At 41.0% G+C, this 17,767-nt stretch overlaps 1 protein-coding gene across 3 annotated transcripts in view; it reads left to right on the top strand.

Moving 5' to 3' along the window:
- The window catches only part of MAP3K7 (mitogen-activated protein kinase kinase kinase 7), a 45,535-nt gene extending 28,849 nt beyond the window's left edge, over positions 1 to 16,686 (top strand). For 2 of the 3 annotated variants that reach the window (XM_081186604.1, XM_081186605.1), the window contains 5 exons: positions 2,296 to 2,363; positions 4,861 to 4,975; positions 9,777 to 9,838; positions 10,850 to 10,962; positions 13,946 to 16,686. In XM_081186604.1, coding sequence (XP_081042730.1) covers positions 2,296 to 2,363; positions 4,861 to 4,975; positions 9,777 to 9,838; positions 10,850 to 10,962; positions 13,946 to 14,126 — 539 coding nt within the window. In that variant the 3' untranslated portion in view covers positions 14,127 to 16,686. The remainder of the gene's footprint in view (positions 1 to 2,295; positions 2,364 to 4,860; positions 4,976 to 9,776; positions 9,839 to 10,849; positions 10,963 to 13,945) is intronic. The other variant, XM_081186606.1, reaches the window with a different exon arrangement.
- Positions 16,687 to 17,767: the final 1,081 nt, after the last annotated feature.

Below are 17,767 nucleotides of genomic sequence, written 5' to 3'. Positions count from 1 at the left end.
TAAGCTAATTTTAGAACAGAGCTGTTGAATGAAATGTGGACATAATTGTTACATCAGTCATGAGTGGATCATCTTGAGGTCCATGCTAAGTTGCTAGAGTCTGTGACCAACTGCATAAATCTGTTAATGAGCACCTGCTTTTTTAAAAAACATCACAAGTTGTGCTTCCCAATGTAAACTCCTAATGATCATTTTCTTAATGACAAGCTGCTGAATGCTTTTTAAGGAGCAGATCACGGACCACTTAGGCAGTTCTTGGGAAGTTTGTGTAGTTGACCTGGAAGTCAAGCACTTGTGTGTGTCAGTACTCTGTAATTGATATTTTCAGAAGTGGCGCAGAAATTCTGAACCGCTTTGCTGCTCACAATATCAGCATCAAGGCTGAGAGCATTATCCCATCTCAATTTGCTCTAAAGTTCTAAAAACTTTTAAAGTATCTGATTCCCTTTCTGTATTTTTTAAAATAACTTGTTAAATCAAAATCCTTTGGGAGAAATGGGTAACAAGCTGTCCTTTTGGTGGTGTGTAACTCAAGGGAAACCCAAGATGTTAAGCAAGACAGTATTCAGAAAACTGGGTTGTTCTCTTCCTTTTTATCCCATTTATATTCAAACTGGAAATAAGTTCCTAGGTCACTTTAATCAACCTTGAGGCCTCGTATAAAAGCAAACTGCATGTTGTAAAACAGAATGATCAATTGAAGGACGCTGAATGCATGTGCTTCTCATTGTTGGAGTGGTTGCTTGCGTTACTGCTGGTCTGTGTTTTTCTAAAACAAAAATGTTATGTAACGTAACCTTCAAAGACTGAAGAATCCTAAGTATTGTGTCAGCTGTTAATTTCAATGTGTTGCTGTTTCCTTTGGACAACTGATCTCTCATCCCAGAAGCAGCATAAACAATGATCATTAGAATAGCAAAATGCTAGCGGAAATGCTGCATACCCAAAAATTGTGATCTTTTGTTATTTTATTGGCTTGCAGATTTTAACAATGTATATATATTGCATATAGCCATTAAATTTTTTGTTAAAAAAAACTGGTGGCATTCAGGTCTGTAATAGGTGCAAAATTTTTTATATATATATATATATATACACCATCCAGTAGCCAAACCATAGTGGCACCTCCGGATGCTGCACCCCCCTGCAATCCCTACACAGATCTGGCTGGCACAGGGCACAAAACCACAGCTCGCCCCTATACACGAAGCCAAGCCAGAGCACAACTAAGTGCAGTACAGCCATCTTCTCAGAAAAACTCTTTACAAGGTCAAGAGGTCAAGACACGAAAGCTTTAGCAACTAATCCACACCTAATGACCCTCCTAAGTGGTACTCAGAATATCACTCAAGTAATCACTCAAGATATCCCTCAAGTAATTAATGAACAAAAGAAGAAAAGGCACATTAACCTAGGAACTTCCTCTCTGCCCAGAACGTTGGAGGCTATACACCACACCCCCTCAACAGTATTTATAGGAACTCAAACACTGAGATCCTGCTCTGTTCTAGTAACAAGAAGCCGAAAGCACCAGCCTGAAGATGACGAGTGAGACCTCGTCGAAACGTCGCCTAGACACCCCAACTCTTACACGGGAAGACACCCGAAGACACCAAAACCTACATTCCTGTACCCGTGAAAATCTACGAAAGCAAATATATATATATATATATATATATATATATATATATATATATATATATATATATGCAGGCTACTTTTTCAAGAATGGGACAAATAAGTATAATTTGATTCTCGGCAACTAAACAGGAGCATTATAACTGGAATAGAAATTGGGTTGGCCTTTCCTGTGAGAGAGAGCAAAATTATGATTTGCAGGTCAGTACTGCTGATTACTCATTTTGCTTACTAATCCAAAGAAGTGAGAAAACTGGCAGCATCTTATCGTAGTAGCCGTGCTCTAGAAATCCCCATAACGTAACCTCCTTGAAATAGATGTCGTCATCAGTGCCAGCCCCCCAAGCACTAAGCCTGTTAAAGCACATGTGACAGAAGATGGTGAAGGAAAGTGCAGAAGCTATTCATGGGATAGGAGTGGTTATTGTATTAGGATATGCTTTCTGTTGACACGCCAGTGTGCAGGGTGTGTGTGTTTTTTCTTCTTAAAACTTTGCAGCTGTCTTTCTGCTCTCCCCCACTCCTCCCCATATACAAACACACTCTTTCTCTCCCTCTCGCTGGATCTGTACAAATTCCGAGCTCTTTCTGCAACAGTCGCACCCTTATTTTGTTTGAGTGCATTTCAGCTCCTTTTTTTTTTCTTTCTCTCATCAGCAGGCAACGGACAACAGAGGCGCAGATCTATTCAAGACCTTAGTGTTGCTGGAACAGATTCCAACCAGGTAAAAAACTTTTTTTTCCTTGAAGATCGTAGTTGGTTCATTAAATGATTGTCTTATATTATTTTATTTTACTTTTTTTAAAAAAATGTTTATGTGGGTGAGCAACTCTTTTCAAATTGAAACCACCAAATTAAAATTATAAAATACCTGAAGAGCACTAGAATTGTGAAAGTGCAATGTACAGCTTTGAAGAACCTCTACCGTAGCTCTGTACTGCGTTAAAGATGCTTAAACTGGCAAGAAGAGTTTCACAATATTGTCTCTCCTTTGCTACAGTCTAAAGTATATTTGCTTGCCTTTTGGTAAGACTTAGTAATGGTATAACAAGCCTATATCCCTATGTATTATTCCAGGTAAGAAAATGGCATTGTACTTAGTAGGAATTGGTTCCAAGCGAAAAACGCCCAACATGCCTAAAAAGATTGCAAGTTCTGTTAACACTACCCATTGAAAATGTTTATTGTTGACTATGCATATGATGCTGTTAATTTTTTAAAAAAACTATATTACTTGATATTTGGCTAAATTTGAGAGCAATTTCTTGCCTGCACAAACGTTTATTTATAAAACTTAGAATTATTCAGCTTCATTGCTTTACTGCAAAACTTTTCAAAACCGATGTGAATTTGAAAGTTCTCAAACTTGCGTTTAGGGAAAATACAACTACTGACTTATCCATAGTTTCACCTTGTCATTTGAGGTGACATTTCTGAGTACATATGCACATACCAAAGACATATCATCTCATCACTATGTCCTTAGTGGCTTAGAGTGAAATCATTGGAAGGGGGGAAATGAAATGTTTTACATTTTGTGTTTTTAATTTTTATACCTAAGCTAATGGAATGTCAGGCAACAGTCTTTAAACGTCAGTAGCATGAGTAACATTGATTCATTTGTTTGGAATATGGTTAGTGTCAAACTAGTAATGGCAGCATGCGTGCTGCCTAGGTGCTTTTCATTTTAATTTTTTGTGAAACGTGTGATCATGGCCTTCATAATTAATACTTGTGCTCCACCTGTATTTGTATCAGCATAGAACAGGGATTAAATCTTTCCTCCCCATTGAGATGGGAGCCCACCACAAGCCAACCAGAATCTTGGTGCAAAGTGTTTAATAACATTAGTCCTTCAATAAATTCTCTATATATTTTTTAACAACCATCAGTCTGGGCATTAATGCCCACACATTACCTAGGCATGTATTATAAGAAGAAGAGCCCTACTGGATTAGACCAAAGGTCTATCGAGTCTTGCATCTTGTTTCCATTAGTGACCACCCAGATGTCTCTGGCAACCCTGCAAACAGGACATGAGCACTCTAGCCATCTTCTGCTGTGGTTTCTCAGTAACCAGTATTCAGAGTCATGCCTGTTCTGATCCTGGAAGTGTAGCGGAGGTGTAATGTAGCCATTGATAACCTTAGCACCTTTCCTACTTTGGGCTCTAAGAAGCCCATCCATAAATGTACAGAGAAGTTTTGATTGGACTGAAGCAGGGCAGAGGTAAGAGGTGTACACATTCCAAAGAATGGGCAACAGTCCTCGTTTTCCATGACAATAATTTGTCCTTGCTAACTTTGTTGCCCTTTACGGCCGGTTCATGTAATTTTGCATTTTTCAGCAGGGTTATTGTGTCTGATGCAATCTTGTCCCAAGAATCCTTTCACTTAACCCAGTCTACCATTCCATGTTTATTTGGTTGGTGAATAGTGCTGTGTATTTTCCCAATAGATCCTGCTTTTTATTTACATGATGTTATACTGTTGTTGTTGTTGTTGTTGTTGTTGTTGTTGTTGTTGTTGTTGTTGTTAATTGAATTTATATACTGCCCTATACCCAGAGGTCTCAGGGCGGTTCACAGAACAAAATCAGAATATAAAACCACAAATATATAATCAAAATAAAAACAACAGCCTAATAACACCCCCCAAAACCCCACCATATTTTAAAAGGGTAGAACCCAACTTCTGAGGGCCAAACTTAAACATCCATAGCCCCTGTATGCAATTATTTTTTCCTTTGTTCTTGAAGTTAAATAGTCAGCAGGAGCTGCAAACCACATCTGTATCATGGCATGGGGAAAGGGGGACTTTAAGCCTTTGCTGCATTATGGTGTCAGTCTAAACTGAGGATGGGAGGCCACACCGGCTATTTTCAGTGGGAGGAAGAATATGTCCTTTGGCACCAAGTGGGTGGGTTGGAGAAGAGGCATTGCTGCTTTTTTAGCTCTACTCTTTTCTGACAGCAGTATATTCCCCTGTTCCCTTCACTAGAAAGTCCATGAGTGCTGATGAAACATGTAGAAAAACATCATGGAAGAATGACTTCCGAAACTTGTGGACTTATTTCAAGGGGAAGCAAACCTCTCAAATGTTCAAGAAAATTAACTGATCTAGCAATCAAGAAATTTCAGATTTTCAACAGTGTTGTTCTGAAATTGCAACGTGCTTAAGATAATAATTTGGGTGTTTTTTTAAAAAAATGTCTTCTTACAGGAAAGCAGAAACAACAGTAGATCATCTAGTCCTAGTGTGAGAATGATCACTACCTCGGGACCAACGTCTGAAAAGCCAGCTCGCAGTCTTCCATGGACACCTGATGACTCTACAGGTAAAGTTCAGTTTGGGTTTGGAAGTATCAACGCTCGCTCTTGAGAAGTTTTGTGTTTGCGTAGTGATTTACACGCAAGGCTTGTGTGTATTAAACTTTATCAACTTCAGGTTCAAAATCAATGTGAGTCCCTGCTAGGCATCTACTATACGGCAAGTGAGTGTGTTGCTGTGGCTGTGACTGCGGCTCCTTATTTGGCCTCTTGTGTCCGCACCATAATCAGAAGCTTTATTGCACTAGCCAAAGGCCACAGCATCATCTAAAAAACTCAACGGCATCATAGAGGGAGAGAAAGCTGTTGCTGTCACCTGCTCACTTGCTTGCTCTCCATCAGTAGTGCTGAGCCATGGGAGGGTGATCATTTGTATTTTACAGGAACCTGCTAAATTTTTATGCAAAAACCTGGAGCCAGGACTGTCGGACATTGTGCTGTGTGTCATTTTTTGTTACACAATGTGTTCTTCCAATGCTGTATGTAAGTTACTTTTTAGCATAAAACATATAATAAAAACAAATTGTACATCTTTTATGTGCATGCCTTCATTTAAGACAGGCTTAACTGATTGTGAATGTTACCCTACATCAGACTCTCCCCAGGTTTATTCCCAGTGCTTCTAGTGTTAATAACTACATTGACTTCAGCAAAGTAAATTACCATCTGTGTTGTTGTTTAGTCATTTAGTCGTGTCCAACTCTTCGTGACCCCATGTACCAGAGCACGCCAGGCACTCCTGTCTTCCACCTGTACTTCTAGCATTATTACCGTATTTTTCGCTCTATAACACGCTTCCAACCATAACACGCACATAATTTTTAGAGGAGGAAAACAAGAAAAAAATATTCTAAACGAAACAGTGGATGCATGATTTTTGTGGTTCATGCTGTGGCCACAGACATGTGATCTGACAGTGAGTTTGGGGTAGCCCAATGCAAAGATCCTGAGGATCCATGTGGATCTGTGCTTTGTAACCACGTTTTTGCACCATTGTGGCCCCAGGCAACAGTGGGTGCGTGATTTTTTTGGTACAAGCTGTAGCCATGGACATGCTATGTGATCTGATGGTGAATTTGGGGTGACCCAGTGCAAAGATCCTGAGGATCCATGTGGATCCATGCTTTGTAACCACGTGAATGAAGGAACTGTCAGTAATGTATGGTATCTCCAATACAGTGATGAAGGAAGGGGGGGGGAGCTCACACTTGTCCTAGGCAAAGCAGCAAACTCCTATAGGCCTAGGTGCCTTCACACCCCCCCCCATTAAATATTTGAGGGAGTCATCCTCCCCCATGCTGATGGGCATTGCCATTCATATAAGGTACCAGTGTGCATGCACTTTGTCTTGAGATCCATTGCAGTCTGTGAGATGGGGCTTACCTGTACAGTGGTGCCCCGCAAGACGAACGCCTCGCAAGACGGAAAACCCGCTAGACGAAAGGGTTTTCCGTTTTGGAGGTGTTCGCAAAACGAATTTCCCTATGGGCTTGCTTTGCAAGACGAAAGCCCATAGGGAAATCTCCGGGACAGCGGGGAAGCGCAGCGCGTCTTCCCCACTGTCCTCGGACCTCCTCCGAAGGCTGGCGGTGGGGCAGAGAGACCTCCTCCCACCGCCAGGCTTCGGAAGGCTCCTCCGAAGGCTGGCGGTGGGGTGGAGAGACCTTCTCCCCGCACCAGCCTTCGGATGGCTGTCCTGAAGACTTGCGGTGGGAGGAGGGTTTTCCTTCCAACCGCCAACATTCAGAATGCTGTTGCGGAACAAATTAATTTCGTCTTGTGAGGCACCACTGTACCTGTATTTTATTTAAGTTGGAAGAGGGAGGGAGGGAGGGAGGGAGGGAGGGAGGGAGGGAGGGAGGGAGGGAGGGAAGAGAGATGGAGAGCTCACATTTGTCCTAGGCAAAGCAGCCAACTCCTATGGGCCTAGGTGCCTTCACACACACCCCCCATTAAATATTTGAGGGAGTCATCCCCCACCCCCCATTGTGGTATGTGAGTGGGGCTTACCTGGCTGTCCCCCCAATATTTTTTGAAGTTGGAAGAGGGAGGGAGGGAGGGAAGGAAGAGAGAGGGGGAACTCACATTTGTGCAGGTGCCTTGCCTCGAACCGGAGCAAAAAGAGGAGGAGGAGACTCAGGGACACGAGCCTTGTAAGCCGCTTTGTTTGAATTTACCGGTGAGGTGCTGGGGGAGGGACGGAAGGGGATTCCCTCTTTGTCCCTCCTTCCGGCTCATTGTAAAGAAAGCAGAGTAAGAGCCGCTTATATTTGTGTAAGGGAGAGCCATAGAGCAGGCAGACACTGAGAAAGAGAGGCTGTCTCCCTTTCCCCACCTTGGCTTTTACACGCTGTGCGCAGCTCTTGCCGGCTTCCGAGCGCCCACCTTGCCAAAAAGCCGTAGAGCAGGCAGACAGGAGAAAGAGAGGCTGTCTCCCTTTCCCCACCTTGGCTTTTACACGCTGCGTGCAGCTCTTGCCGGCTTCCGAGCTGCCTCCCTTCTCCCACCTCGCCAAAAAGCCATAGAGCAGGCAGACAGGAGGAAGAGAGGCTGTCTCCCGACACTCAGCTGTTGCTCAGCTGTTGCCGGCTTCTTAGCGAGCCAAGCGGAGGAAGAGAGTCTGCCGAACAGCCAGCAAGAGCGGCTCCTCCTGCCTGCATTCACTCCATAACGCGCACACACATTTCCCTTTACCTTTTAGGGGGGGGGGGGGACTGAGTGTTATGGTGCGAAAAGTACGGTACATCCAACTGCAAAATAATGTAGAAATGGACATTTTGTATACAGTGTACTGTAATCAAACTGTTGTTTCTTATTAGATAGTAAATGTCCAATTCTTGTGATAATGAATACTCAATATTAGGAAAGAAATGCTTTGTAAACATGACTGTTCCATAATGATTGTTTTTCAAGCTAACCTGGAGAAACAACTTTTACCAGTGGTTCACATACTGCTGCAAAAGTGCCTTGGGTTTTTTTTGGGTGGGGGGTGGTTTTTTACAATCAAGCAACATATAAATTTTATGAAATAAATAAATACCTCCAAAACGTGTATATGCACACATGTTTCAAAAGCACCAACTTGTTATTTTACTTGGGGGAATTTATATCCTGTCCCTGGGAGTCCCCAGAGCAGCTTCCAACATGGCATAAAACAACTCTAAAAAGCACACTAAACAAAATACAAAATAATAAAATTAAAATCCTGAAGAAATCATAGCAGATTTTCAATCCAACAGTTCATATTATAAAAATTTAGCCTGGTCCCAGTCCCCCCCCCCCACATTCACACCCCTTCTAGAACAAAACATCCTTTACCATTTCTAAAATGAAAACAAAGATGCCCAGCTTCTTTGGGAAGAAGAGATCATAATGGGATTGTTGAAAATACTCTGCTCATCCCTCAGATATAATTACAAAAAAAAAAAAAAAATACAAAAAAAGGGACTCTTTCCCTTTAGGAGGATCATAGAATCATAGAATCATAGAGTTGGAAGAGACCACAAGGGCCATCGAGTCCAACCCCCTGCCAAGCAGGATGCTGGAGTAGGGATCACTTCTGGGAGCTGTATTCAGCTACCCTGGTTTACACATAGGACTGCAGTGTTTCTGCACGCCACACACACAGCTGTGCACCTGAAAGGATTGTATCGTTTATGAGTAACAGAATACCTTGTTTTCACAACAAAGAATCCTTGTTGCCTATGCAAAGTATGCCTTGACTTAAGAAAACAAGGAAACTTATGTACATGAGCAGTTCTGTATGTGCATGAAAAAGGATGCTATTGCCAGCATCTTGTAGATTCCTGAGGGCCATTGTAAGCGAATGCTATTACAAAATCCTACATATACAATGGCAGTACTGAAACTGTAGTATTGTTTTGCTCTTTGTACAGAGATTTGTGTAAGGAGTTAATCACCCCAATATTGCTATTTCAGCTGGAGTGCTAAACTGGCTATTGTGTGATTTTTCTCCTTGCGGATCAATACTAGCTGGTGATAGCAATGGCTGCAAAAGTCTTAGTAACCGTCCTTTTGCCCTGAATTTTCAATTGTATAATTTTAAGATTCTAATTAACTTTGGTAATTTTAACTGCTTAGAGGTGTTTATACATGTTTGCCTTTTAAAATCAAGTTGCAAAAGTCAGTAGCTGGTGCAAAGAAATATCTATCTGCCTTTTGCAAACAGATTTGGATTGATTTTGGGGTAGATTTGGATTGCTATTTTTCTGACACACACACACACCCGCCGCCGCCGCCCAAACCACTCAGTAGACAAAGTACAACATAATGGCCATTTACATTATTGGATGATTACAGGAAAAGTGACCTTTTTATGTGGTTTTGAAATTGAACAGGCCTAGTTGGAGGAAGACTCTAGAAACCTGCTGTATGTAGATGTAAGCTCCTTGAAAAAAGAATAAGAGGATTTAACAGCAACAAAAACACTATTTTTATAAATATATCTCCACTGTATCCATTATTATTAGACTACTTGAAAGCACATAGATACTAAAGGTACAGTATAGATATCTGACATTAATACACTCCAACAGCTTTACAGTTCTGTATGGTTATAGTTGCTCATTAAATACTTCACTGCATGATCAGTTAGTATAGTCAGCAAGCCATGAATGCAGCCATCATGCAGAGATAGATAACAGGTGCTATGTGGCACTTAGTCATGTGAAAGTACCCTGTATCATTTCCTCATGAAACCAATGTCTATGTAGGACTTTGAGAAGTTCCAGCATGTATTGATGTCACTTTGCACACTTGAAACTCAAAATACCTGTCTTTTTCCAACAGATACCAATGGGTCTGATAACTCCATCCCAATGGCATATCTTACATTAGATCACCAATTGCAGGTAAAATCATTCTGTGATTTCCATTTTTGCTTAATATGTTTAGGCCACCTTTAATGGCAAAAGCTCTTTTCCAGGCTTCTTACAAAGAGAAGCATACAATACACAACCTATTAATAAATAAAAAAATAGATGATGCAATTCTCTTATCTTCAATATTTTGTCCATTTTGGGGGGTAAAAAGGTAAAGGGACCCCCTGACCATTAGGTCCAGTTGCAGACGACTCTGGGGTCGTGGTGCTCATCTCACTTTACTGGCCAAGGGAGCCGGCATACAGCTTCCAGGTCATGTGGCCAGCATGACTAAGCCGCTTCTGGCGAACCAGAGCAGCACACAGAAACACCATTTAACTTCCCACCGGAGCGGTACCTATTTATCTACTTACACTGGCGTGCTTTCAAACTGCTAGGTTGTCAGGAGATTGGGGGGGGGAGAGAGGTAAATATACTGGTGTGCATGCAGGAGTCAAGCCAAATTTAGCATGTGCATGTTTAAAATAGTTTTGTTTTTATTTGTTTTTTAAAAGGGGTACTGTTGCAATTGGTTTGATTAGCCAAAAAGCTAGCTATGCAAAATGTAGTCTCTGGTCTTTATGTCTGAATAAATTGACCTGATGCAACGAACTGCTGCCCTGAACACCCAGCTCAGAAAGTTAGAGTTACATCTTGCCAACACTAGCCTCTTATCCCACACTCTGTGCTGAAGAAGTACCAAGTAGCAGCGCATTGTTAACTGCATGGTCACCCATCCCAGGGATGACGTAGACATCCAGAGCAGGGTGGGCTGCCACTTGAAACACTTCATCAGTCATGATGATCGCTAAATAGTTGCCCACATATATTTCTTTTACAGATTATAAAATAATACTCTGGTATACTTCATGTTTGCCTAGGTCTGCGAAGATGTTTTCTGGATATAGTTTAATTCCCTTGAATTTAAAAAGAAAAGGTTTGACATGCTGTGTGTTGAGATAACAGTTGGTTCATTTTTAACATGTTTGATTTTATTTTCAGCCTTTACAACCATGTCCAAATTCAGAATCTATGGCTGTGTTTGAACAGCACTGTAAAATGGCACAAGAATATATGAAAGTTCAGACAGAAATTGCATTGTTGTTGCAAAGAAAGTAAGTGGTAAAATATGTTCCTTTTTTGTTCTTGTGTGATAATTTTACTGAAAGAAAAGTGTAGATTAACACAGTATTGCATTTTAAAAAAACCCCTACATATTGCTTCTAAAATGGCAGTATTTTCTTACTTTCAAGCATGATTCTGCTTATGATTAACTTATAATACTAGGAGTCTCTGTAGATGAAATTGTAATCTGCTTACAGAAACAAGAACATGTAAAGGTATGGTTCACTGTTTTGTATCATGTCCCAAGGTTGAACTATCTTCTTCACTTGCTTTGAATGGCAGATTGGGCTGATAGTTATAAATATTTCACATGCAACAAGCCATGGAGTAATGTTTCTGTACTTCCTAGTGAGATACAGATTCCCATTTCTCAGAACAGGATGAGTCTGGGAAGGCCTTGGAAATTCCCATGACTCCCTAACTATTCATTCATTCATTCATTCCTGTTTATATATTCTTCTTCACACAAGATCACAATGCAGTTCACAGCTAAAATACAAAATAAACAACTGCAAAAACAAATAAACTAAAACAATACATAAAAATAATTATAACTTTTTCATAATACACTGGTGCCATGATTTGTGTCTTTCCCAACTTAGAGCTGTAGGAGTGACGACTGGCTCATTCCTATCATGGGAGCTTCCTCCAAAACGGTTGCTGCAATTCCAGAGTCAACCCCCATTTCTCCTCTTCTTTTCCCAATTGCTTCCCCAATACTCTGGCCTGTGACCATAGCTCAGCATTCCTCCTGCCAGGCAGCAGTTCCTACTTTTGACTGCAGGACCATTTTTTGTGACAGAGCAAACAGCATGCTCTTCAGTTCCCAAGGCAGTCAGCCGTTTCAACCCTTGCTGCCATGAGCCGTGTCACAACATCACTCTTTTCTCTGAGTGTTAAATGCCACTCACTCTCCAGTCTTAAGGGAAGCAGCTTATGTCCATCTTGTGACAAATGTGCTTCCCAGCTTTCATCAGTGAGAGTGCATCATTTGGAGCAGTTGCAAGGCAGTACAGTGGACCCTCCGGATACGAACTTAATTCGTCCCTGGAGTCTGTACTTAGCCCGAAAAGTCAGAATCTGGAGGCGCCGCTTCTGTGCACGTGTGCAGAGTGTTTCTGCGCATGCGTGAAGTGTGCAGAGCGCTTCTGCACATGTGCGCATGGCGAAACCTGGAAGTATACACTTCTGGGTTTGCCGCGTTCATAACTTGAAATTATGTTACCCGAAGGTAACGTAACCCAAGGTACCACTGTATTCCCATTTCCGCTTCACAGGTACATCTCTAAGAGAGCACTGTGGGGCAGCTGGACTCTCTAAACAAAGTAGATTCTTTAAGACCCAGAAGAAAAGTCAGAACTAGTTCACTGCAACTCTGCCTAGAATATTTTCTCATCTAAAATTAGAGGCCGAAAGTGTTTTGAATGCTTATCTCATCAATTAAATGAAATGACAGTTGTGAAAAAATAGACTACGTGACTCTTGCCTCTGCTATTTTAACAAGAGTTCATCTCAGTATAGAACGTGACCTATTTTGAGAATGGTGTAAAAAGGACAAAACCTAAATAATCTTTGAAACTATGAGCCCAAATAATCTTCTGGAATATTAGTATTATTAGTTTGTTTTTTATTCTACCCTTCCTTCCAAGGGAGCCTAGGGTGACAGGACACACGATTAAACATTTGAAAACACACAAATGAAAACAGTGGTCTCAGCGTTTCCAGGAACAGTATCTCAGTCATCAAATAGCTAGGTGGATATAAATGTTTTTATTGTCTCCTTAAAGTCAATAACAAGGGAGACAGATGCAGCAAACCAGGTCGGAGATTCCACAAATGGGGAACTGCCACAGAAAAGGCCCTGTCAGAGGTCACTGCCAATCAGACAGCCCCCAGTGGCACTTGTGTCATATAGGGCTTTATATGCCAGTATGAGCACCTTGAATTTAACTTGGTAGCTTACTGGCAGTCAGCACAGTGTTTTGAGGACCACAGGTGACACATGGTCCCATCAAGCTACCTCACTTACCAGCTTAGTGACTGCATTCCACACTAACTCCAGTTGTCAAGTGTAACCCCACATACAGCACATTACAGTAGTCCAGATGAAAGGTTAGCAGAGAATCCACGAGTGATGCAAGGCTATTCCAAGCTAGGAAAGACCATAGCTAGCAAATTGACCTAAACTGGGCAGAAGCACTCCTAGCCACAGAAGCCACTTGAGACTCCAGTGACAAGTTGGGATTCAGGAATACTCCCCACCTTGGGCAGATACAGACACTGACTTCTGGATGAACCTGTGACCAGATCATTGCCTGTTAATTTGACATTGACTATTAATTGTGATCCTACATATAGGAGTCAGAACTTGAAGCCTGTGCTAAGTTCTCCTTAAAATCAAACTGATAGTTGCTTTGTGAACATCTGCTTCATTCAGTGCATTTGTCTAGAACCACTGCATACCTGAACTGAGCCAGTGACAAGTACAGCTTCACTAAAACCACACGTGAATTTCATACATAATTTTGTGACACACAATTTTGGCATCCAAAAAAACTTGTTAAATAATAGACTTAAGTTATACTACTAACATACTAACAAAATATTGGTGGCAATGATCTTCTGTACTTCAGCAGGCATCTGCTACTGAACTAAATACTGTTCTTTCTCAATATTAATGAACTTGGGGTTGGTTTACACTGCTCCCTTGCCTAATTTTCAAAAGTCATGTGCTGTTGTATGGTACATGGATAGTTGTGGACACGCATGCCACCGCACATGCATACTTAAATGGGGTGTGAAGGAGACCTTGCTACTGTACCCTATGAAGATTACTTTATTAAACCTCTGTGAAGTATATTAGATAATATTTGAGACTTTTTTTTTAAGTAAACAGCAATATTGGTAGATAAATGTGAGTATCAATTAATTTCTCTTGAGATTCTAATGTTGACTTTTCAAAATTTAATTTAGGCAAGAACTAATAGCAGAACTGGACCAGGATGAAAAAGACCAGCAAAATACATCACGTCTGGTACAAGAGCATAAAAAGCTTTTAGACGAAAATAAAAGTCTTTCCACGTACTACCAGCAATGCAAAAAACAGTTGGAAGTTATCCGAAATCAGCAACAAAAACGTCAAGGGACATCATGATTCAGTGGGACTTCAAATTGACAATGTTGCACAGAAAAACTTCTTTTTAAAAAATTATCCCTTAATATGACATCTTCTGAGTGTTCCCTTATTGGTGTGTGCTGAATGTGTAGACATACCTGCTGCTCTTCCAGCATCAGTCCAATATCCTTTTTATTTGGTTGAACATTGTTTGAGAAAGGTATGAGCAGCTACAGGAATTATCAGCAGCACTAAACATAAAGCAAAATGCAATGAACTCTGGCTGTTTGCATGCCCCTCGTGTGATGGCTAGCCTACCAAAAGTGGTTTAAGTGGCTGCTAAATTGTAAGATCTTTTGGTGTTAACGCAATAGGAACAGTATAGATTCCCCCCCCCCCCATTTTTAGAATGTTTTTGTTATTCCCCCATCTCGGACTGTTAGCAAGAATCAGTCATTTTCCAGGACTCCACCAAGCTCAAGAACTGATGCTGGCTAAACACTGCATTCTTTTGAATATGGGAAGTCTAAGCTGAGGCCACCATCACTGGTTGAGCACTTGATCACCCTGCATTTTGACTAAAATTTCTTGTAATCATGCTATCATACAATCCTGTATTTTCTTTACATTTGAGAGTTAAAGAATGGAAAGATATGGTGAAGAAGTTTATCAAGCCCGTATGTTCAAATTGAGGATAAAGATTCAATAAGCCAAATGGATCCAGTTACATTATGTATCGTTAAGTATGGACATGTATAAAATTGGTTCATCTCTTGAGAGTTACCACATTGTAACCTGGACACTGGGCACATTACTTTAAATCAGATGTGACACCTGAGGCCTTCCAGGTATTTTGACCTACAATTCCAATCATCCTTGTCAGCTGGCAATGCTTGCTGGACTCGATGTGGGTTCAGCAACAACTGGAGCCCCCAGGTCTCAGCTTTAAATGTCCTGATGTAGCAAGAGAGAAGGTAGTTGCAATCCCCCCTGAATCCTGTTCTCTACACCACTCTTTGCCTTGTCAGATGTGAGCAGGAGGATTACAGGTAAACTGCTACACAATGGATAACATGTGGATGATGGGATTCAGCGAGCGAACAAGTAAACAGCAGCTACCTTCTCTTGTGTTGCAAGAGATTATAAGGAATGTGATCAGACCGAAGGTCACAACTCTGCTGCATCTTAGAATAATCAAAACATTGCCACCTATATCGCAGTCAAATTTGAATGCGGAGTTGGGGAGGGGAGAGAAAAAACGCCATGAATGTCCCTAAGCTCTCTCACTAACCACCACCTTGTTTTAAGAAAACAAACTCCCACAATCCATACAGGGATTTTTAAAAAATATTTTAAACCCCATTAGAATAGCTGCCCCTCACTCCCAACACAATCTGCTGTTGAACTGCCCCAAGTTTCAAAAGTGGCTTCCATGTTGCGTGGGCACTTGGTGGTTGGGAATTGGAGAACAAGGTGGTGAAATGGTGGGTCTGAGTGAAAAACCATGTCAAGTTACTTTTAGTGCATAAAATGCCTGTTGTCTTCTGAGTCTGAAGCAGAAAGGCTGCATTTTGACAATATTTTGTCATGTCAGTACTTTGAACCACAAAGATTAGACATGAATTATTTTGTGTATATATGTAAATATGGCCCAGTGTGATGAGAGGGAGGAGTTATTGATTCCAACTATAGATTTTGTAAGTCAGAGAATCATTAAAGATATGACTCACAACCTGTGGTTAGAATTGTCCAAAAGGAAGACATACAGCCTTACACGTTTCAATGTCCATCGTTCTGTGGGTTGACACTGAGAATCTGGATAACTTTCAGTCCTAGTTGAAATATGCAGCCTGATTCTATGCAAGTTTCCTTAGTGCTATGTCCAACTGTATTCTCTGAGGCTTATTCCCAGGAAAGCATGTGCGGTGTTGCAGCCTTAATATGGCAGTACATTTCTGAAACAGCTATGGTTTTTAATAACTTGAAACATAAAAATGGTAATTGCTTCGGTGAAATATCCAAGAAGCCTCTGAAAGATTAACTGAAAAATGTTGAGCTTTGATTCAAGCTCGCTTTTCACGAAACAGCTACCTATGAAAGGTTTTTAAAATAACTCCACACATTTGCCACTGTATACCATACCCGTGCACATTACTGTTTACAGAGGCATGGAGGAAAATATACAGTAGCTTCTACAATATCCGGTGAGCCATTGCACTCAGATGCTGCTTTCATGTGAAACAGACCTTGGAAAAACCAATCTGGTCAGGAGCCATTCCAAAATACTCAGAACTCCCCCCAGTTATAGTGCAATACTATGCTTATTTGCCAAGAAGTGTGTGCAGTGGGGCTTACACCATAGTAAGTGTGTGCAGGATCCTACCTACTTGCCTAGTAGTAAGTCTCACTGAACTCCTAATGACTTCTGAGTAGACAGGTATAAGGTTTCACTGTATGTGTCCTAACTTTATCCTTGCCCTCCTGTGTTTCTTTAAACTATGAAGTATTGCTGACTTGTTCACAAAGGTTACCATACCTAAAGGTCTGTGTTCTGAAAACAGCCCCTTCAACTTTGAAATAAATCTATTCTTGGCAAGTTCTCAGAGTTAAAACCCATCTCATTTTGTCTAAATAAAGGGGAGGGTTATAATTCCTGAAACCTTAGCATATAATTTGATTAGTTAGCTGAAACTGATATTGGGATCAACTTAAGGGCACACCTATTTTTAGCAAAATGTAATTGGCAGGGAAAATAACTATAGTATTAGGAATAGCTCAAAGTTATCCAAAGCATTGCTATCTGCACACATCTGTCAGGTTAGCCAAATGGATGCAGTTGTGCATCCACTTTTCTCAGTAAATTTGAGTAGGACTAAGCACATCTGTTGAAATTTGACTTTCTACACATTATAGGCTACAACCTCAAGTTGTCTCTGGAACAATCCTGTTCTACTGTGTTGTGAAATAGCTTTTGAAGTGTAGTCAGCGTAGATAATTGCAGGTGCGTAACTTGCACGTTAATGGAATATCTACTGAAAGCTATGGTTTTTACTAATTTTGTTTTAATACAAAATAGGCCTAGTGGTGCTGAAGAAGTTACTCATAGGGATTAGCGTTACTGAGCAACTCTCCTTTGCCATATAATGTGCTTTGACGGCTATGGAAAAGCTTCAAGGATGATTGCTGCCATTGTGCAAGATCCAGTTGATTATTGCAGTAGATTTATATCACAAATGAGAAAGCTGCACCTCAGATTTGTAGGAGCAGTTCTGAGGGGCTGAAATGGCAAGCAGAACTGTGCAATTTTAGACCAAATGTAGTGTTGCTACATCTTAGGTTAGCTCAGTTGATAGAGCATGAGACCCTTAATCTGAGGGTCAGTGGTTCAAGCCCCAAGTTATGCAAAATATTCCTGCACTGCAGGAGGTTGGACTAGATGACACATGTGGCCCCTTACAACTCTACAATTCTACGTATGATTTTAGAGCAAGGAGATGCTAAAATTAACAAGTAGAAGGGCTGCTTCTGTGGGAGATGCTGAAACTTCCCCAGATATCTTAGCCTTGTAGTTCCCTCTTAGGTAGGATTTGATAGTAGAACAAACCCTCAGGCAGGCAGAGGGGAGTTTTTAATGCAGGGATTGCAGAGGGAAGGAAAGTATACACATCTTTTTGGTATTC

Source organism: Podarcis bocagei, assembly GCF_964188305.1.
Source record: "Podarcis bocagei genome assembly, chromosome: 3".
NCBI lineage: Eukaryota > Metazoa > Chordata > Lepidosauria > Squamata > Lacertidae > Podarcis > Podarcis bocagei.
The sequence above is the reverse complement of the archived record's forward strand: the minus strand, read 5'-3'. Positions and strand labels throughout refer to the sequence as shown.